Source organism: Neodiprion lecontei, chromosome 4 (genome assembly GCF_021901455.1).
Source record: "Neodiprion lecontei isolate iyNeoLeco1 chromosome 4, iyNeoLeco1.1, whole genome shotgun sequence".
Classification (NCBI taxonomy): Eukaryota; Metazoa; Arthropoda; class Insecta; order Hymenoptera; family Diprionidae; genus Neodiprion; species Neodiprion lecontei.
In genome coordinates this window covers 16,381,988-16,405,033 of record NC_060263.1, presented here as the reverse complement: position 1 = coordinate 16,405,033, position 23,046 = coordinate 16,381,988, and the positions used below count along the sequence as shown (strand labels likewise).

The following is a 23,046-nucleotide window of genomic DNA, read 5'->3' as shown; positions in this document are numbered from 1 at the left end:
GCAAATTCATGTCATCGATTCAAACGAAACAATTTGTTCGATCTATTTCTGGATTGTAACTTTTAAACAAGCCCGGGATAAAATAGCGGCGCAGCCGTTACGTTTACTGAAGATATCCTCAGCCAACGCAATTTATTAGCGCCAGATAAGACGCAACCGGTGTCGCAGTAACGTGACGAATGAAAGCTGCCGCCAGGCGAGTAGGAATTTGAACAAATGAGCATCGCCGAATTGCTGGAGTTCAGTCAAGCGCCGAACGTCATCGCGAGAAGTTCGCGCTCTGTGATCGGCAAAGGATTGCAAAAGCATTGTGCACATGCGGGTCGCCCAGTAGTGATCTCTGATTCGTAAATTTTGTTGGATATGTGTTGGTATAGTACAAGTGAAGGAAAAGGATTTATTTGACAAAAACAGTGTTGTGTCGTGATTATGTGAAGAAATTTACAACGCAAAGAACTATCGACTCTGAGGATTATAAGTGTACACAAACGTGCGGTTTCTTTCTTTCTTTTTCTTGTTCGATTAGTCGGCTACACGTGGTGCTAATTGTATTTACACCTGGAGAGATCTGGCCTCAAAACTGCGATCGTCCCGATTTTACGACGATACAATCGAGTATTCACAGTACAGCGCTGAACAATCTTCGCTGAACATTGATTGTAAGCCGGTGAGTAAATCAACATAATTTTTATACGCACAATACGATCATTATCATTCGTGCACGCGAAATATACGTCATGTATTGAACGCAGGTAATTTTATTGCATTAATTCATTACCACATTTCATTGATATGCTAGATACGATCCACACGACTTGGAATCCGTCTAATTACAAGTACTTTCAGCAGGGATAATTATTTATTAATGAAGTTGTATACTGTCATCATAGAACGACCATTTAGCCTACATTTTAAACACAGTGCTATTCATAAGGCTAACTTTTATTATAACTTATGTACATCATAGAATATACTTTTAAACAGCCGACTATATATACATATATGTATGTATAGTCCGGCAAGAGCGTGCGCGAGGCTATAGGTACACATTATTACGCATACGTGACGTTGAGTGTAATTTTCGAGTCGTTAACTCGGCGACACTTGCCTGCATGCACGCACGTATATGCACGCCTCTCTATACGTAGCCCATGAATTAGCGAGGAAAGAATTGAAGCCTTCATTGTATGTTATAATATCACGCACTGGCTGTGAATGCACTAATGCAGAGCGCAATGCGGATTAAAACAACTGCAAGGTCTGATCATCGCCCGCTATTCGGTAAAGCCGATCCTTTCTCCTTGCTTGAACGGTTCCGTAGCTCCGCGACGATCTCGAATACCTATAGTACGCTGACTTTTGTTCCACTTTAGGGTTTTTTTTTTATTTTTTTTTCATGTTATTAGCGAGTGGAAAAATCCGAGAACTAAGTAAACGGTCAAAAACCCCGCACAGATTGTTCATACTGTTGTATATTATCGATGAGTGATTGTCTACCTGAATTGGTATAGGTATAGTTATTATATTCGTACTCACGTGTGAATGCATGCAGTGTGAATTACGTCACTTCGAGTCTGAAGCGTCGTTGTCGAAATCGTGATGTAGTTATTCTCCCGTATTTATTAACTATACACTATTCAGTCATCGACATTAATAGCTGATATATACGTGCCTTTCTGGCTGCAGCACCGCGTCGAATGTATAATGTTCCACAGAAATTTACATTAAATTGATGTACAGGAATGCATTTTTGTCCCTCTTCTTTGTGCACTGTCAGAACTTTTTCGGTCCACTTTTTCTTACATTTATCCATTTTTTATATATAATTATAGAGTGAACAATTAAGAATTAAGACCATGCGGCATTTAGTCTTTACCGACTAAGTAGATTGTTGCCATATTTTCAGTATTACACTATGCAACAAACTAAGTACTTTTTTCTCACTGGGTTTACAGTATGTAATTACAATTCCTCGCCTTAAAGTCAATTGAACTTTATGAATAAAATGATCAAATCGCGTAAGGTTTCAAAGTGAAAAGCATTTATTGATTTTTTTTTTAAATTACATCAATAAGCGACAGAAAAATTTATTTTTCATTTAAAAAATTGCATTTTTTTGAACGAATGACTTTTCTCTTCTAGTCAATTATCGCGGTATCTCTCTGAAGACACCAACAGTAGTCTGCATGCATGGCTGGTTCCCATCTACCTTGATAACGCTTCTCAAACTCTGCTATTTCCTCATGAAAGCGTTCTCCATGTTCATCGCTTACCAAACCCATGTTTTCCGGAAAGAAACTCTAACGAGAGAGTAGAAAATGGATTTTCCACGATACATTGCATCCTAGTTTATGATAAGCATTCAGTATCAATTTAATTTTTTCGTGGAAATCTGATAACTTGTGGTTACCGAGAAAATGAGTTTCCAGATCTGTATATAAGAACGTGGTTTTGAGACGTGATACCTAAATATAAATTTGTTTTCTTGTGTTTACTAAGTATACTTACCTAATACGAATAACTATTCGAGTTATTGGTGATTTATTTAGTGTTGCATAGTCTCATAAAAGTCTGCGCAGCACTGATACAAAAATAACGCAGTCAGCGCGATGCTACATACAATATGGAACAAAGCTATAATATTCCAACACTTTTTTGTTTCATGAAAAAATAACTCCTGGAAATGTGTTATTGCGATAAGTCGTAATTCAATTATAAGAAAACATTTCTTGACATTATTCTTCCGTAAACCAAAATCTTTTTTTCTGATATTTGTATTCCGCATTGCATATAAAATTACGCGGATTGCGGTGTTTTCTCGTCAGTGATGCATAGGCTTTGATAATAGTCAAAAGATGTGACATTTTACTCGGTTGGTAAGGACTGACTTGCTGGAGGAATTTTCGATCGATCGTTAATATATAAGACCATTATTATAAATTAGCATAATTTCAGACAGTTATAATGTTAGTACCAAATTGCGCCTCTTGGGATCATAAAAACCCAATACAAAAAAATACAAGTTCAACTTGTGTAGCTTACGACTCTGCACTGGGAATTGTAACGTAGCAGACTTGAATATTGCGTTCAAACGGCGATATTACATTACATTTAGTTAAAAGAAAATCTAAACGAGCCGATTTCGACAATTCGCACAAAACAACACGCTCTGCAGGCTCGAGAATATTAAGCCAGGTCAGGGAAACGGCGCGCATGCAGCGATTCTAGAATTCAAACAATTACAAATAGGAACGAAAATGTGGGCGTGGCTAAGCAATATGGCGGCAAGAACTGGGCTATCAGGACAGTGTTTTAAATCAATTACGCGAATATGGAAGCACAGAAAACTCAGTGCAAGCTGCGAAGCTTTAGTTAATACGGAAGGAATCGATATACCGCAAAAAATCCCATGAAAGAGATTTTTTGAAACTAAATACGGCCTATTCAGAGTAACGCATTATTTTGCCACCAGATGTCACAGCAGTATATTTTCGTTCCCAAAACAGCTCGGATCAGAATCCGCGCGGTTCTGTCTTCCACTTTGTACTCTCTATCTTCATAGGTATACATACGAGTACAATACTTTATTCTTTATAAATCACAATTATGTTTGCAATACAAGGTAGTAAGAGTAGAGTACAGCAGGAAGTTGGCAATAGTAGTAGAAACAAGACTTTACTTTACAATACAATACTTTAGACAGTTTTACGCATCTGACGAAACGGTGTAACGAATATGTTACTAACAATATAGTTTGACGGAAGAGTATTTTCGGCTCTCGTTTATTTGGAATGGTATATTATTATTACGTGTCTACAGGATACGTATATCATGAGGTACGCTCAACACGTGGTAGCCTCTTCCGTTCCCATAAGACATCTCACCTATAGGTATAATATTAATTTCTCGTCAGGAAACAACGACCACAACGAAGACGAAGACTTGTACATACTGTATAACACCAGCTGCCTACTCGATCGTACAAAATCGCACCTTATACGATATACGGACACGTTTCACGGCCAAAAGAAGCGCGTTACCCGCATGATATGCATTTAACATTGCGGTCAGAGTGCAGTAGAAGTCTTTCTTTCTATTTCTATTTCTCAGGTGGGCTTATTTACTGCGCTATGCACATGTACATGTGTGTGTGCACGTACGTACCTGTTAAATAGGGTAAGGAACGAAAGTCGACACAGGTATAAGGTGATACGAGTATACACAGCGCCTATTAGAGGTTCGGGATTAGCTGTATCGATCGGTCTTATATGGTACATTATATACAACTTTCCAGGTGTTTTACACGCTCGTGGGGATCTCAAAATTTCGTTTTTCTCTATTTCTTTTCTCTTTTCAATCGACTGTTTGGAGCACATATTATTATTATTATTATTAAATATAACACAAACTTTCGTGGTTGATTTTTTTGTTTTTTCTTATCCACACTGGATCGTGACATTAACTATACCTACAGACGGGAAAAATTTTTTTTTTAGAAACGCATCATATGTTGTTTACCTCAGATCTGCAAGTATTTCTCTTCGGGTATACACGAGTCTTAAACATCCAGCAGCAGCGACAGAGTTCCGTTGTACAGTCGTAGTTATGTGTGTGCATACATACATGGATATATACATGTGGAGTGTGTATAAGCGTCGGGTTGTATTGGAATTACGATTTACGTTTTCGTATAAGACGAGTCGCGTTGCACGGTTCGAGTGGATCAGGCAACCGGTTATCAGAGACGAAGGAACTCTCTTGCGATGCTTTTTGTACGTTGTACACTCACGTATACGTCGTAAAGACGTACCCTAGCTGTACAATACATAAATTGTTCAGGTGTAGGAGAACTTAACTTTGTTAGATGAAATAGAAGTATAAAAGTATAGGAGAATACTGCCTATAATATAATAATGTAGCAGGAACGAAAAAAGTAGAGTACAAGTTACAGATGTGTGCGTGTAGATTTACGTGTATATGTATGGTATACCTATGATTACACCGAGATCCCGATAAGCCTGCGGGAAGATTGTAGCCACCGACGTTATGCCTGGCTGACCTGCAGGTGCTCGCGTATCCGAACCGTGGCTTCCGGAATGGGTAAAAAAAGCTCACGGCACAACAGACCTGCATGTTGTAGCCATGCAGGGTGTTTGTAAATTATCGCAATTCTGAATGTCCAGAGTTTGACACAGGTTGAAACGTTGTGCCTGTAAAAGGATTGGAAAGTTGAAGAGTTACCCAATATCGTATTTTGAAATATGCGAACATTTATAACGTGTGTGTAAGAATTTGAAAACTTACGAAGTCGAATTATAAGCGTGACAATACGTAGTCTGGTATAAAGTATATAATACGGAAATAATATCGAGTGGTCAGAATTTTTACAATTCTTCGTTTGGACTCTTCTACATTTTTTTTTCTCTCTTTGCTCTCGGTTTTGTTCAATCGTCAGGGGTGTTTTCAGTTTGTAAAGCAAGTAGAATATTCAATCAGTAACAATTATGACAGTCTGACGGCAATGAAAGAGAAAGAAACAAGAATCAAGTCTCTCTGAACGAGATCACTAGAGGCGACTTCCGCCGAAAGTAACAAGATTAAATTATACCCCTTGTATCCTCGGAGCTATTGTATGCGGGTGAATTTCCGCTTGGAGTACAAGTTGTTATCAGTCTTGACAATATTATATGCCTGCCGTTTGTTGGTCACAGGCATTAGTTCAAATTCTGAAAAATAAATTGGCAAATCCTGTGGTGAAAAAATAAAAAGTGACGACCTTTTACCGTCTCTTACGTAATACCGGTAATTAATTGAGAAGCCGCTGAAATAACTTCGTAGCGTGCGAATGAATGGATTAATTGTAGACGGATTAATCAGCTATGAGTAGTGTAAGAACTGCACATTATGTGTGAAATTATGTACTTTCATTATTGTTATTATTATTTTTGTCGTTTTAAAGTGAATTCGAACAAGCATTGAATTTATACTACAAATAGAACTCGTGCTAATCACACTTACGGAGCTGTTCAGTGTATAATAATTAATCTGTAACTAAAGGACCCCGCAAAATCCTTATGAAAATTGTAGACATACATATATATATTAGGGTGTTTCAAAAAAAGAAGGATTTTTTTTTTCTTATGGTGACCAAAAATTGATAGTATACCTAAAAACAAAAAATTGGGCCCCAATATGAGCTCTTAATATCAATAGTAAGGTTTACCTCTATCCATTTCTTTATTTTCCATTTAAATAACACGGGAAATTTTTTTTTCATTTTTGAATTTTTATTACTTTGGAACGGTTCATCGTAACAACAATCTGAAAAAAGAGATTTGTAGGAAATTTCACGCTCTACAAAAAACGTCTGAAGATCAAAGTTCCTCAGATCAACCGTTTCAAAGATATCAGCGATCAAAAATAACACTAATCAAAAATTTCGAATATTTTCCAATAAAAGTACAAAAAATATATATATATGTATATATATATATTTCTATCTATGGATTTCGTGATTTTCAATAATTATAAAGCTTCGAGGGAACTTGAGATCAAACAAATCACTCAAAAAAGTGCACTGTTGATTCTCAAAGACAGGCAGGAAACTATGATCGATTCCATCCATGAAGTCGCTGCTTTACTGGAAGAAGGTGAAAAAGCGTCAGATTTCGCGTGAAAAACGAGATCTTCCGACTCTTGCAATAATCGACTTGTCCCGTTTTTCACGCGTATGCGGAGCCTCTGCGAATCGGCTGTGCAATTTTTGAGTGATATAGTTTATTTCAAGTCCCCCTTGAAGCCTTGTAATTCGTAAGGGTCGCGCAATTTATATTTATAAAAAAAATTCATAACCACCCCCCCCCCCCCCCCCCCCCTCCCTGCATCTTCCGAGGCCTATATCTCGGAAACGACTGATTTTTGGGACTTGCCCCCATGAGAAATTTTGATCGGACGGACATGTTCCATAACGTACTGAAAATCCAGCTAACTCTACCGTGAGCCAATTTCCACAAGGATTCTGAGGGGTCCTTTGTTATTAGATGTATTATACCCATGTGTAATGTATAATCCATGCGCGTGTTATTAATTGACCTAATTTTTCTACCACACGCGGGCTCGGCTCTGTTGTTTGTTATAGTTATATGGAACACAACTCTTCATATTATGTACAGTAATTTTAGCTCGGAATTAAAGTGCGCGTGCGATTATACTCGCTATACATATTAATTGTTATATGGGATCGTCCTCGCCGCTTCTTCTTCGCTTTGCAGGTTTCTCGCTCTTAATATAATAATTATACCATTGCGGTAATTTGCACGCGCGTGTGTGTGATCTACGAAACCATCTCTCTGTGCATACCCGTATTTTACAATAACAGTAATAATAGCGCGTGATAGTACTAAGTTATAACTAACAATGATAAATATATCTGCAGCATAAATTATTTTAATAATATGTATGCACGCATCGCCGAGGAAAGTAAAAACCGGTTGGATTTTATTTAAAGGTTTCTTTTTTTTGCCGTTTCTTCGTTTTTTGTCATTTACGAGCGGAATTTTACCTGTACACCGTAATACGTCCGAGTCGTGGTTTCGAGCGATGCGTGTTAATATGCATTGAGCAACTGTCTATTTTTAGACATACGCTGTTCGTATAATGCACAACTATCCAAAATTCGTCGATTTATCGTTATATACCGTATAATACATACCATGTATATCTTTATATGATATCTATTATGTATATTTTGTATATTATGTAGAAATGCGGGCGATCTCGCGATTTTTGGGACTCTGGCTTTATCAGATCGTGTGGTGACGTAATTACAGCTCGCATTATACCTACTTACGCATATTATAGGTAATGTATAGGTATATGTTACATAGACATACCGTATACGTATACTTGACCTGTGTCTGAACGGTGACGTAATTCGCGAGAAAAAGAAACGAAGTCAGAAATCACCCTTTCATGTATGCATACGTGATGCCTACACGTATAGATAGATAAGTGGGACTGTTCGCTATGGGCTGGAGGCATTTGAACCAAGGTTGGCCGGTTCTGCCGATGATATTATGCGGATTTGTCACAGTTTGCGGTGAAACGATCTGTTCAGGCGTAGATTATGGGCGTTATTTTTTGAAAATCGCTCGTCTATGAGGAATAGAAAATAAATACTGAAAAAGACAAGAGGTACACGTATAGGTATAATACTAAACGACCTGCAGACTCGTTGATTATACTTCCTAGTACGTGAAAAGAAAGCATAAGAAAGAAAAGAAACAGAAACGAAATTATACGGGATAAGAAAAGCATGCAGCGAGATAAAAACCGCGACTAATTATTTCCAGCTAATAGCGATAGTGAAGAGAAGCTATTTCGTGACACGATTACTGTTTCTAGGAACAGTTTTCTGATGTCAGAATATTAGTTATCATAGGTATATCAACTGACAATTGATCAATTCACAAGATATAACCTCAAAGCCCGTCTCGCACCGAAATAAGTAGATGAAAAATCTGTACGATATTTGTTCAGCCGTAGTTGACCAGAGCGGACTTTATGACGATAGCACGATAGTTTTACAAAACAATTCTAGATCTATTCGAAATTGTAGTTTAAAAAAAAAAAAATGTAATCCCAATCCCCGTGTAAAATACTCTTAAATTGGTCACGTGACATCATGCTCAAAAGACGTTAAATTTCAGACACAGGCATGCGTCACATTGGCACAATCATATAATAATTTTATGCAAGGAATCAACTATTCATCAAGTTTCGTTGTTATTTCAACAAATATAACATATCGTGATATAGCGAAATAATTTTACCGCACATCTCACAAAGGTCTCGTGAAACGTTGTACAGATCAAGCTGGCCGATGACGTCATGTCACAATTTTAAACCAGTCTTTTCTCCCGCCGCGCCGATCAAACGCCGGGCAGCGTGGCGGGACTCTCGATTCGAATCTATCTCTCACAACAATTGTAACTGCTCAATTATTAATAACGCTATGTATGGTCTGATTACGTTTTAACCGAATCGTTGACTTTGCGAGCAAATGTGCAGGATGTTTCATCTTACATTAAACGCGTACGATGCCTTTCACACTTGTATTATAGGTATAACTGTAGCGATTACAACGGATAAATATTTTTTTTTATCGGTGTATTAGAAGCCCGTCATTCAAAAGAATAATGAACTTTAAAAATTAGGCGCCGCAATCGCTCGCTTGACGCTGCATTTCAGAAAAGGTTGAGAGTATTCTAATGTAAACACTACGTCACTCTGCAGACCCGTTATAGAATGTGTTACATGCATGTATTTATCCAATAGGTGTTGTGCTACGAACGAGTTGCGGCTATCTTACAGTAAAACACGAGCACAGTTCCGCGTGTCCTCGATTTCGTAAACTACTCGGGAAGAAGAATATACTTTTATTTTCGCTCGCTATTTAACAATGACACTCGAAAGATGTAGCTATTTTTATACGTGTAATACGCAATGATACTTGTCGCTCTCGAATCTTGTAATACCTAGACCATTACATACCCAGAGCTGTGTAATTACGGATGTCGTAGATTTTTCAATTACACCTAAAGCATGCTTAACTCAACGTATTATATATATGTACATACCTGAAGTATTACTTAATATACATTATGTCGTACATAAGTGTATAATTTCATTTTATATTAAACATTTCTGTTTTTTTTTTTTTTTTTACAGGAAAGTGGCTCAACTTGGATCATAGTTATGGATCGTCCTATTATCATAGACACGATGCAGTTCATGCATGCCAGGAGATAAACAGAATGGAAAGAAAAAGTGCTCATCGACTACTTCAGAGTACATCAATGCAAATATACGATTTGATCACCAGCTCTTTCATTCATCTTGATTAGCACTTTTAAAGTGTAACTGCGGAAAAAAATCAGGCAATTGGTGAAGTATAAATAACAAAAAAAAATAACTTCATCGCAAGAAGAGAAAATATTACCACCATGGAAGGAAAAAATATTACACGAAAGGAGTTGGTCAACGTTAATTTATTGTCACTAAAATGCCTTATGTTCTGCTTCTTCGGAGGTAATTATTAGTTATTTATTCAAATTCAAATTCAAATTCGAATTGATTTTTTTTTTTTTTTTAATTATAGTACATAGGCCTAGACAGAACTGACTTGCAAAAAATGTTCAGACGCTTGTCCGTGCGAGAGCCCCTTTTGTGTTTTCCTTATCCTATTTTACTATCTGTCATGTACTAATAATAACAAAAATAAATTTGAGTCTAGCGTTAATGTTCATTTATCTCCTAAATTTGAATATACATTTTTTGTTTCTTTCTTTTACTCTATTTATTTATTCATTTATTTACTTATTTACCAACGGGCGATGTCCATGCAACAATATAACGAATGCTTACTAAAAGAAATAGATGTAGCGTTCGCAACCATTATATCAATAATAATGAAAACATGAAAATTAAAAAAAATCAATATGTTTGTTTTACATAATACAAATTATTTACTTAAAAGAAAACATGCATTTCGATACCTCGTTTCCGAAGTACAAATTGTTAACCAGTCCATGTGTTTGTTGAATACTGATGAAAACCGAATTCAAAGAGACTGTAATAAAATATTGTTAGAGGTAACTGGAATTTGGAAGTATTCTAGCTTTGTTTTGTTTGAGTTGTATTCATGTATATTGACTGAAAATCTACTCAATAGTTCAATGGCTTGATAATAATTTAAATGCAATTATTGTTATCATTTTCAATATATTCGAATGTCAAATGATTGACCAATTATGACAAACTATGAAAACGAATGATTTCTTACTCCTCAGGTATGGGCTGTCTCTTCCCTTTTCTACCACTTCACATGCTTGCCACAGGCCTGACCTACGAAGAGGCTAAAATAGTGTCAATTGTCTCGCCGATAGTGGCGATGATAGGCCCATTGGTGGCTGGTCCATTGGCAGACAAGTTGGCTGGTCGACAGGGGTCCAACAGCAGAGCATCGACAGGAAAATACCTTCGAGTAATGATAGCAGTGACTTGCATACTCGGTGCTATATTTTACGCTGCACTAATGGCGATACCCAGAGTCGAGAGGCTGACGATACCCCAGGAGAGAAATCCCCAGGTGAAATTTTCCTGCGACGAATCTGGGGCCATTGTATTCAAGGACAGATGCAAGCTCCCGGCAACCTGCTACGAATGGCCCGAAATAAAACCTGGACCCATTCGACTCACCAACTGCGACTACCAGTGCAAACTGATCAATCCCGAGCCCCGCATTCAAGACGACGTCACCACTTTGAAGCCCTTCACCACGGATTACGTCGACGAAGGCGAGAGCAGTGGCGACCTGACTGTCATTCCCATCGAAGAGAATGAAAAAGACGATCGGGTTAGTAGGTTTTTCTTTCTCCATTTGTTTGTTGGCGATATTCTTTAATATTTGATGAAAATCTACATTCTCAATTTGTGGCATATGTATGTTTTCAAGCTTTGCATTGAGTTAGCGTATAACGATATTATGTCTTATCGAATCTTCAATTACCCCAGCAATCTATCTATAAGAGGGAAACGATTGAGCCACCGCACCTCTGCGTAAAGGAGGATGGACTTGACGTTTGCCACGTGTACACAACCTCCTCGGGCAGTATTAATATATACGCGACTCTTCAGCAGGCCAGAAATCCCAATGAGATATCCGAGCGATGCGCCTATCCTTTGAGCGATCAATTCTCTTGCAGGATACCCACGGTGCTGAGAACGAAGATGTTAAAATTTAACAAGAGCTGCAGCATAGACTGTGATCTTTACGAGCCGTACAAAATGTCAGGTAAACAGACTATACCCCTTCATCAAATCATTATTTCAGACGACGGTGTTGCTGTGTTCGGATTGCTTTTATTCTGGAAAATCGTCTGACGTCTGCCAAGAATGGGAACATCACTCCGTGACACTTTCTTTGTTGTTCGCAGACAGTGTTTTGGCCCAGGTGAAATGTCAGCAGTTAATTGGCAACCCAGATCACACGTTTTGGAGTTATCTGGTAGTGCGATCCATCGCCGACGTGTTTCCAACTACTGCGGTAGCACTTCTGGACGCAGCTGTGGTCATTGCGACTCGCGAGACGTCCTGTGGCCGTGGTGACGTCGGCCGACAACTGGCCTTCGGATCCCTCGGCTTTGCCATATTTGGGCCATTGACAGGCTATTTGACGAGTCTGGTCGAAGGCGCTCAACCTTCCTTTTCAATACCTATCGACATATTTGCGGCACTGATGGTAATATCAGCTCTAATTGCTGTTTTTGCTAACGGCATGCCTCTCAGCCCTCCGGAATGGTGGTGGCACACCAGAAGCGGAATGCTTGCCTTGCCGATGAGCGCCATCAAGAGATACGGCGGCGAAACCGCAGCCTTGCTGTTCGTTCTGGTGATAATGGGGATATTCTGGAGCGCCATGGATACCTATCTACCCTGGTAATTGGAGATTGAACAATGAGCAATGCTCTGCCACTAACGATTGTTCTCATATCTACAGGCACCTCGAACAACTGAATGCTGACGTAGTATTGATCGGCGTTTGCCTGACCATCGGCGCTTTGCCAGCAGTGATTTTCCTCTGGAAATCTGAACACCTCGTTGATTACTGTGGACACAGCAATCTCTTGATTACAGCGTTTACTATTTACATCGTCAGGTACAGACCCGAGCAAGAAATCAGAATACATAGAAATAAACAAGATTCAGAAAGAAATTATCATTCACATTATTCACCGGCAGATTCACCGGATTGAGTCTAGTGTCTGGAGATCCATGGTGGTCCCTTGCCTCCGAGGTGTTGGAGCTGTTCACACTTGGAATAATGTGGGTGACAGCGATTCTTTATCTCAGACACTTGGTGCCTCGTCATCTAACCGTCACGGCTCAAGCTTTGCCGGTGATTGCTCATTTTTGCATAGGTGAGTTTGCACAACAGGGAAACTTACTCTTATCAATTGGGAAATATTTTATTTTTGACCGAATTACAGGTCGATGCATCGGGGCAGTTATAAGCGCGTACGTCGACGTCGGCCAAAGGAACGTTGACTCGCTTCGATTCGTCTACAAGTGCATGGCAGTTGCAGCTGCAATAATTGCCTTGAAATACTTTATCTGGTATCATGCATTGATAAGGCCGAAATGCCACGCGCAAAGCACTCAGGGACCTCGTCAGCCACCGACTATAATGGAAGGTGTGTACCCTAGTTAGGATCTTCGATATTTCTGATGAGACTGACTGATTATGCTACTTACAATTTCAGCGATGAATGGAAACGGCAATTATACACCCTTGAGAGTATATCACAATGGCAGAGGCAGGAAAGGACAGTTTCGGTACTAGGAAGAGGATTATTATATTATCTTTATTTTTTTTTTTAACTCGTTAATCACGGTGCTTACTTATAATGTAGCTTTTGCACATATCCACGACTACATATCAATTGTTTCTATATTACCCATCCATTTCTTTAAAACAATTACCAGTATAACGGCTGGTAAAAAGATATTTCATACATTCGTGTAGTATTCAGTATTATACGTATATGATAACTTGAGAGTCAAAGAAGAGTAATTTGCTTCACTTTTATGGAGAAAAATCGTTCTCCTTGATAAGCATTTGTTTCAAAATATAGTAGGTGTGGTCTTTCTATGACTGCATCAGCTTTATTGTGCAATTTATACGTACGAATGAATAACCAATTACACGCATCTTCATTGATTAAATAACGATTGAGAATTCTTTTTTTTTATACTGTGAAAAAAGTTCCAAGTTTGAAAGTTCTTCATTTCCAACAAGAATGGAGAAGTTTCTTTTTTGTAAACAAATATTTTTTGTTATATAAATAATAATAATACTAATAATCATAATAATAATAATGATAATATTTATGAAAAGAATTGCGAACAGAGATGATCTTTTCTCATTGCAACGATTATATACAACTTACGGTTAAGATTCGTTTCTGTGTGATATCTCAGTTGAAAATAGGACAGAATTGACTGAGCAGTAAATAATGCTTAATAGCACATTATTAATATGATATATTTAGTCTATATGGTGTTAGTTATGCATATTACTTGATAATATATATAACTAGTGCCTGATTCAGAGGAGAAAATTTTCTCTTGTGCTACGATGATATTCTGTGAAAAATGAATAATACCCTTGCTTATTGTTTTTCACTTTCATGCGACGAAATCTGATCTTATTATTAAGTTTTTTATTTAGAATATCACAATTTTCACTCACACATTTGTGTAAACGAAAAACCATACCAAGTGTTGTCACAAATTATTTCCGAATAATTTAGTTGCAAAGCATTTAAGATAGATTGCAAACTGTCTATAGAGAATGCAACTTCGAAAATTTTAGGTGACTTGAAAAATTAACGAAGGAGCCAGGAATTGAACCTGGTGTCTAGAGATGCTTTACCAGAGACTTACTCCACTAGACCACTTAGCCGCCTGACTACAATGTCATTAATTTCTCTCATCACCTGTATTCGAAGTTTGTTTTGGCTCGTGTGCCGTGTATTTGTAGATGTCTATAGCAACTGCAGTGCATTTATTATATTCTTAATTATCCGAAGACGGGGAACGCGCTTGTACAGCTAACAGATTTAATGTACGAGTATTGTAGTCGATGTTGATTTTTTTATACCCTGAAAATATTTTTTGTAACAACTGATTATTAAAGTTATTGACTACCATGTTATAAAGCAACCAAATACAAAATAGATTATTTAAATAACAGTTTTTTCGTAAATTGAAATTGAAATTTTTATCATTATTATCAATTCGTGTAATTTGTTTTCTTTTCTAGTTCATTATTTATTAACATCGCTGGATACAATAATAATTACAATTAACATTAGATTTTTTTTTATTGTTACCTTATTCATCTTCATATAATTTGATTATTTTGGAAATTAAAAACTGCTAGTATAAAGCATGTGCAGATGTTACTTATTTACAATAAAATTCTATTAAACTAATCGTTTTCTAAGAAACAACTTTCACAACATTCCGGTGCTTTTAGATCGGATGCTCTATTACAGATCAGTGAAAAAAAAAAAAGAACAAGAACTGATTAAAATGTTGAAACAGGAAATTGACTAACGCATGTGGCAGAATGATTTCAAAAAATCTAATTTCTTAGCAATACATGAAACACTAAGTAATTAACGATGTCATTCGTTATTGAACAGGCATCAATATTATTTCTCCATTTCACGACTACATTAGTTGTTTTATACACATGAAATAAGAGTGAATGATGAACGTATCATTTTTCATTTTTCAACAAACATTCAGTGCGTCACATCACAGATCACACTAGTATATTGGTAGAATAAAACAGAATCAGTAAAGAAAAATCTTCAAGCTTTAGAAAAGAGGTTTTTATTCTTGTTAAATTCGGCTAACACCAACTGTTTATAAACTTACTTAATATTCAATAGAACGAAAAAATGACAATGTAACAATTTCAATCAATTGTTGAGTCACGATGGCAAAATGTGTGTGTATAATATATACATAGGTATATGTACTTAACATAGACTCAGCTGTGATTGTAAAACTGGGTGTTGTCAGACAGTTGACGAATGAATTTCCATGAATGAATTTCCACGAAAGAATTTTATTTATCGTTTTGAATCACAGATTAAGGCAGACAGAAAAATAGGTTTTATCGTGAAAATATCGGAATCTAAAAAGCATCGTTTTTGTATTCGGATATATAAATTTTTAGCTGCCGGTAAAATTGACAAAGATAAGTGGAATGATAAATTACCTGCAAAATATTCTCACAGTAAACCATTGATTATAACCAATTATTACTGATATAAATCGGAGATGAAGCAAATGAGAAACAGTGGCAGCGTTTGCCAGCTTTATCTATACAAGTCCCAATGAGGAAGCTGAAATGCAAAGTATTTGGAAAATGTAATAATAATTCGCGTGGTATTTACGTATTTGTGCCATACCAGCGTAAACATACTTTATGGTGCAAATATAAGGCGATATAAACCATTAAATTTGATCTTGAATTATTTAAATTAAGTTTTACAACCATCCACACGAAATCGAATCAACCTGGAAAAATGTCACTTTCACTTTTAAAACGAACGGGAAAAATCATTGAAACATTTCCAGATAAAAATAAATAATTTACGTCAATTTGAGGCGATATGATAGCTGAAAAACGCCCCGGCCCTCTGCGTTAATCTGTGACGATGATTGAGAAAACAAAAAATTCCTAGTCAATGATGGTACACTCGTCTTCACTGGCAACAATAGTCGATGTTTTAAGTTGTGTTACATGGCGTGAAACAACCTCGTCATCTTTACTGCTACTCCTACTTCGTTCGTCTTCTTCTATTAGAGCCTGTACAGCGATATCTATTTCTTCCTCATTTGCGACCTGATCAAAATTCTGTTTTCGCCTATCTTTTTTACCATGTTCCGAATGTTTCTTGGCTAAAGTATCATTATTTCTACTAGTTTTTAAGTCCTCGGACAATTCTGTAACAAGCTTTGCCAGTTCTTTGATCAAGTGAGTTGACTTGCCCTGTTCTTTGTTTTCTTTTCCGGATTCATCACTCGTCTCAGAGGCACCGGTTTTGCTTTCGCCGTTATTCACGCCATTTTGCAATGGAGAATCTATGCTCTCTAGCATTTCTAGAACGAACGGTGAATTGGCTTCTATTAAATCTTTTAATGGCGTTTCATTCGGGTCCGGCAAACCTTTCTCATCTTCCGTTGAAATCTCGTTATCTTCCCTATGCTGCAAATAGAATATAAATTGTTCCTCAAATTTACCGTCGTACTCGGCGGGTACAATAACTGGCTTTAACATTTCAGATCGATCCACCGGATCATACTCGACTTTGGTAAGCACAGAATGTCCTATGCATTTTTCATAATCTCTTTCAACGATGTCATACGCTTGAACAGATTTGTCTGCCTTTTTGACCGGATCACCAATTGCCACGTCAACTGTGTCTCTTTCTCGGAATGATTTAATGCACTTTATTTTCTCTGGTATATGCATATCGTCCGACTCGTATTCATCGATGTCGTCCAATTCTGATTCCGAATTTGTACAGATCATATCCAGTGGTATTGTGACATCCTTTTCTGGTTGATCTCTTTTTCCCTTAACAACGCTGTCGCAGCTTCTGGTCTGTCTAGATTGCTCGAGCATTGTTTTTCTCCAATTATCATACTTGGTTATGACCTGATCATTTATGTTGGATAGCACATCAATTGCTTTGGCAATCGCGCGATGAAATCGTCTTGTTTTCGTACGCATAGCTCTTAGCTTATTAGGTTCCGCTAAACCTGACAACGGTATCTTCGTCAATTCCCAACCAATCATTTTAAATAGAACTTTCACTTCTTCGGTACGAAGATCCATCTCTGCTTCAACTTTGTTGTTAATTTTCTGAATAAGCTTGTCTTTGAGGAATTCACGATTTTGTCTTGTCACAATGTTACCGTTGGCTTGCCCGATTGTAGAGTCTTCCGAATCACTGTCGATTTCAATAACCGTTTCAGCTTTGTCGTCCATGTCGTCCTCATTATTCGAAATTCCAGGCGAGACTGACTGTGGTTTTTTTCCTAAAATACGTGCCGTTGACAGTGGATAATTCTTCGACGTCGTCGGTATCGTCACCATAGGAACTTGTGGCTGAATAGCTGGAGCTCTGAGCGGCAGTGAGCTGTATTCAATGGTATGCACATTTGCAGGCGGGCAAGGTTTGCTCGAGTTCTCAACCATGAGCATTTTAATTCTGGTATTAGGTATAGGTAAAATTGGGTGTAAGGTTCTCGGACGTTTGCGATTGATGTAGCTATTTCTTATGGGTGAAAGTGGGGGTAGCGTTGGTTTGAGCAAATTGGCCGTCGGTATAGGATTGATTTGGAGCGGCGGTGGCGGGCAGCGGCCTCTCGATGGTAGCTCTGGTATAGTGGGATCCGGAGTCAAAGTATCAATGAGCGTTTCACTGCTGCTGTCGCCTTCAACCATAGATTGAACACAGGGTATCATGGGTAGCGGTACGTCATCATCATCAAAGTCAACTGTTTCGTTTGGATTCTTTGCCGGAATTCGAGTATTGATCGTCGGCCTGACTTGCTCACCGTTTGTAATCGACGAAAAGCGAGGCGATTTCCTGTGCATTCTACGTCTGAGTGACAACGACATTTCCTCCAGTTCGGGATAGAACGTTTCGTCATCTTCTTCCAAATCGCTTGTCCTTCTGCGACGTTTTGCTTTGCGCTTGCGCATGCAGCATTTTGCTTCATCCAACAACATCTTCTCCGTCAATTCCTCCGTGCTCATTACTTTGTCGTTTCGCAGTATTCTGAAACCAATGATGACAATTAAAATAAACATTCGTCGGACCTTTACTTTTGCTGAATAATATGCAAAGCTAAAATTCAAGCAAGTACTACCTCGTTACGGTTTGAATGTGCTGCAATAAAGCCCAGCATATAGCCCTCAGGGTGTAAACATCCGTCGGGTCGCAAACGAAGCATTTCCACTTTTCTTCCCCCTCTATCTTGATTCGCATTAGTGGATCAAAGTTTCGCTTGATACACTTATTGCAGATTGTATTGCTGCAGTACGAGCAGCAGTACAGATTGCCACCATTGGCACACCATCGACAGAACATATCCGTTGCATCTTCACCTGAAAAAGGTATACGAAACAATGAATAACTGTCAAAACAATTAGCTGCTTGAGAATAACCATGATTCCTTTATTACTTGAGAGATTTGAGTGAGTGAGGAATGACTCGATATTGCATTGAAAATATTGGGTCTAACTAGCAACAGAAGTGTTTTACCTTGTTCAAAGTTTCCATCTCCGTAAAACTCACGGCAGGCGGCGCACAGCAGAGTACGAAGCACGGGATGTGCGTACATGTTACAAGCACTTGCTGGTGCTGATCCAATGTGAATGTCGCACGCTGTACAGTGAATCTTTCGATGACGCACAGCGGCAACATCTGAAAGGAAATTAGTCTCGCTGGAATGGCGGTTGAGATAATATTTCTGATACTTTATAATGAGTTAGACAATATCCGTGCATTGATTCTTTGAGACCGTTGTCAAGTTCTTTAAAGCTGGAAGAGCGAAGGATTCGGAAATTTGAAAAAGTGAAGGATTCCGAGGGCTGTGTCGCGATGCTTTTCTAATGTCGAGAGCCTGAGCCGGTTGAGTAGAAACATTTAGTGTGTTCGTGTTCTCACCATCGCCGAACATTAGATTGTAAAAATGCGCCTCTTCTTCGGACAATTCCGAAAGATCGGGAACTACGAGCTGATGTTCTCCCTTAAGTGTCACTGGAATTAAGGTTAGTTTAGCTTGACGAGTGGTTCCGAAGGATATAGTTTTCCTTTTGAGAACGTTTAATACTAACCCTTGGATTTGTTTACTATCGCCTGCATCGCGGTTGATATCGAATATTTTAGATCCATAATATTTCCGGTGAAATAATAACGATATTTCAACGAAAATGTAGCATTATGCTGTTCAAAATTCTATGTACGGCGCCACCATTTTTGTGCTGGTTGGCTGGCCTTGCGCCGCTGCCAGGTTTCTCTGCCTGCCTCAATTTCGGGATTGGCGACTTGCAACGACGTTTTTTAGGTATTTTGCGCGTATGAATACAAAAATCGAACGGGTCTCCTAGTTTATCTGACTGACAAGCCACGGCCTCTTCATTAGCTTTTTTAACCATGTACTTCATTCATCCGACGCGAACGTATATTTTGTTTGTTTTTCCTTCGTTGCACGTCACGTACGTATGGATGCATCGTGGAAGGTGCATCAACACAATTCAGTTTCAATATTATTTTGACGAGTATACCTGTACCTGACCTATGCATAGGTGTGAGCGAATATTCGATCGTACAATCACGCAATGATTTCAATTAGCTGCAGCTTTATCGGATTTCATCAGTCGCACCGATATCTCGCAATTGGTGACACATCTTATCAACAATTCTCTGCCAAAATCTAATTAGCATACAGTCAGCGTTGCAGTCAGTAACGTATGTTATACGGGAAATTTGCGGGAAGAATGAGTATTCATACACATGCATGCATTCAGAATTGTAGCATACGTATGCGAATAGGTGCTTTCACGTGTATACATATACATTGTATATGGTATCATACGCGAATCAGAATCAGGCGGGAAAAATTTGTTTACAAATGGCGCCGGTTTTGACGGTACGCTTCAACCTCACTTCACCATTGCACGACGATTACGTCGGTAAATTGACGCGTATATTCATTGTATTGTAAAAAAAACAAATATGGAGAGTACAAAAGAAATCGAACTTCAGAAAACTGCGAACAAATTGACTGACGATATACAGAGCATGACAAACTACAAAAATTTATATAATGAAATTCAGGTACGTCGCCTTGTGCCTTGATAGAGGGATTGTATTTGCCGATTGGTTTTTTTGAGAGGAGCTATTGCCTCAGTTAAATTCTCATAAATTTATTTCATCACGACAATTGTTTTTTTACAGAGACTTGTTGCCTCCAGAGCGGTGCGAAAGGAGGACTTTAAGAACACGCTCGTGGATGCTTTGAAGAGCAATGGACTGGAAACAGAACTTCGAAATACAGTATTTCACTGGGCAAGAACACAAGTAAGCTCTGACCTTAGTTTCGGTAAAATTATTTCACTGATATTCTTATTGCACATATTCAGGGCCCTCTGCAACGAGAGCCAGAGCCCCTTATGCCAATGCTGGAAGCGGATCTCAGCTATCTGAAGAGAGCACAAATACAGTGGGAGCGTAGAATTCAAAAATCTTTAAACTCTATGTGCAATGAATTAAATGTTCCTCTCGCTCGAATCAGATTCAATATGGACAAAGACGAGTTGGCTGAGAAATGGGATGAATTGAGCACCTACGATATCGGTAAGCGAGACTTTTGTCCCAATTTTGATTGTTCACTTATCATTTTCGTGAAAAACTACTTGCTAGGTATTTCCTTTTTTCCTTATAGATTTATCACAGTACAGGCCACTGTATGCACCGAAAGATTTCCTGGAAGTTCTGTTTATGGTTCGTGATCCATCGTTTAAAAAACAGCCGTGAGTATCTTGAGCAATCGATGAAGCTAGTTAAATAGCTTTTATAAACGAATATGAAAAAGTAAAATAATTATGATTCTTCAATAAACGTTACGCGGCATGCAACTTCAGAGGGGAACCTAACTGGGAATTCAGTCATATACAGATTCGCGTAAAAACTCTGTCTCAGTTGGTTAGTATTTACCAAGAGAACAATTTTCTGGATGATAATCATCATCATAAACAATCAGCAAGTTCAATTATTCTCATTCGTTCATTTAATCCAATCTATTTCCTTTATTTATTTTTCATTATTTTGCCAGAGAGCCATGTATCCTGAGCTGTCGCACGGTGTTCCGCTGCTCGGAGTTAACCCACATATGACGGCTATGGGAAACTATCTTAATCTAGAAGCTGAAAGAACGGCACTAGGCGAAAGAGTTCTTGCATCTAATCACGCTCCGATTGCTCAGGAATTTCTTAAACGAGGAGCACCACGAGCTATTCGTGGAAAGCTGTGGTCTCTCGTGCTTGGCTCCATAGTCAAAGATAATGTAGAGTACAAAACGAAAAAGAGTAAAAAACCATTCGATTGAAAAAGTAATTGATGTATTTTTTCGCATAGGACGAGGAGTACTATGAGGAACTCAAGTCGTTGGTATTGCAGTACGACATAATGGTTGATAAATTGATAATTAAGGTTAATAAACTGTGAACAAACTTTATGTATCGTATTCTTGCCTTTAGATTTCGTCTTTTCATCCCTTGAATTCTCTTTATATTTGTAGGATGTTCAATTAACGGCAAGCAACGACGACCAATATTTTGTCTTCGAAGATGTTCTGTACAAGACAATGCTGTGCTTTTCGAGGGACTCTGAAGTCCTAGCGCCGGTTACAACAGACCGAAGTGCTGGTGGCCAAGTGATACATGCGGTCCTCCAGGGAAAACCAGCGACTCTTGAAAATACTCTAGTATTTCCTCCCAGCGGAGTTATACCCTTTCACGGGTTTACAATGTATGGTAAGATTCGTCGAATAATTTACTTGATCCGCTGTTCATGACAATGTAAAAAGAAAATGAATTTCGTATTTTTAGCGACCCCTTTCTGCTACCTGTATGATAATCCATGCACAATGTATTACACCTTCAGAGCATTTTATCTCCGCTACTGGTTTAGACTGCACACTGTTTCCAGTCACGAACAGGGAATAGTGGCACTCTGTCTACTTTTTGAAAGGTTGCTTCAGTGCCACGAGCCACAATTGTGGGCACATTTTAGGAACATTCACATACAGCCGTGAGTCGATGTTAAAAAATTTTGCAACATTCTGAATTACAATTGCAAGTACGATTTTTTCTTTGCCAGAATCAAAGTAGTCTTCAAATGGTTAATGAGAGGATTCAGCGGACATTTACCGCCCGAGCAACTTCTCTACTTGTGGGACTTGATCCTGGGGTACGATTCTTTGGAGATTGTAGCTCTGCTTGCCGTTACCATACTGAGTTTCAGGAAAGAAAATTTAATGCAAGTCAACACGCTTCATAATATTGAGGTATTGATCAGTTTACTGGGTACTTGAAGATTTTGAATATACAACGGGATAATAAATAACAATGTTGAGTAAAAAAATTTCAGGCAGTTCTGGCCGATCTGTCTTCCTTGAAGGTGATGCCCCTACTGCAGTTGGTTCTCTTAAAGGAATGAAGATACTTTTTTGATGTATACATAGTTTAAATTTACGCGATTCTTTTCACCTCCACTTTTTATCTACCTGTACTAATTCGTGAGCGAACTTGAATAAACGTATATTCGAATGTTCCCGCTCGTTTTTCAAATCTCCAATAATCACCAACAATGATCTGAACAGCCTTCACGT

General features: G+C 38.2%; 3 protein-coding genes across 6 annotated transcripts; 2 read left to right on the top strand and 1 right to left on the bottom strand.

The window, feature by feature from the left end:
• Positions 1-232: 232 nt before the first annotated feature.
• Positions 233-14,812, top strand: LOC107220687. Its single transcript, XM_015659370.2, has 9 exons — positions 233-667; positions 9,730-10,089; positions 10,851-11,416; positions 11,575-11,854; positions 11,997-12,498; positions 12,560-12,718; positions 12,802-12,980; positions 13,050-13,253; positions 13,323-14,812. The coding sequence occupies exons 2-9, from the start codon at positions 10,005-10,007 to the stop codon at positions 13,400-13,402; spliced, it is 2,055 nt and encodes a 684-aa protein (XP_015514856.2). The 5' UTR covers positions 233-667; positions 9,730-10,004; the 3' UTR covers positions 13,403-14,812.
• LOC107220688 (RNA-binding protein 26) lies at positions 14,293-19,628 on the bottom strand. Its single transcript, XM_015659371.2, has 5 exons — positions 19,490-19,628; positions 19,320-19,412; positions 18,915-19,076; positions 18,520-18,757; positions 14,293-18,428 (listed from the first exon to the last, which is right to left on the bottom strand). Exons 1-5 carry the CDS (start codon positions 19,545-19,547, stop codon positions 16,319-16,321), a joined length of 2,661 nt encoding a protein of 886 aa, XP_015514857.2. The 5' UTR covers positions 19,548-19,628; the 3' UTR covers positions 14,293-16,318.
• Positions 19,387-22,963, top strand: LOC107220669 (TBC1 domain family member 19). 4 transcript variants are annotated; one of them, XM_046739151.1, is made up of 11 exons: positions 19,387-19,423; positions 20,613-20,735; positions 20,798-21,011; positions 21,100-21,187; positions 21,299-21,359; positions 21,490-21,720; positions 21,792-21,866; positions 21,955-22,189; positions 22,265-22,466; positions 22,536-22,722; positions 22,806-22,963. In XM_046739151.1, exons 3-11 carry the CDS (start codon positions 20,828-20,830, stop codon positions 22,872-22,874), a joined length of 1,332 nt encoding a protein of 443 aa, XP_046595107.1. In that variant the 5' UTR covers positions 19,387-19,423; positions 20,613-20,735; positions 20,798-20,827; the 3' UTR covers positions 22,875-22,963. The 4 variants fall into 4 exon arrangements, with proteins under 4 accessions (XP_046595107.1, XP_046595105.1, XP_046595106.1 ...); XM_046739149.1 differs by lacking the exon at positions 19,387-19,423 and adding an exon at positions 19,645-19,719; XM_046739150.1 differs by lacking the exon at positions 19,387-19,423 and adding an exon at positions 19,779-19,870.
• Positions 22,964-23,046: the final 83 nt, after the last annotated feature.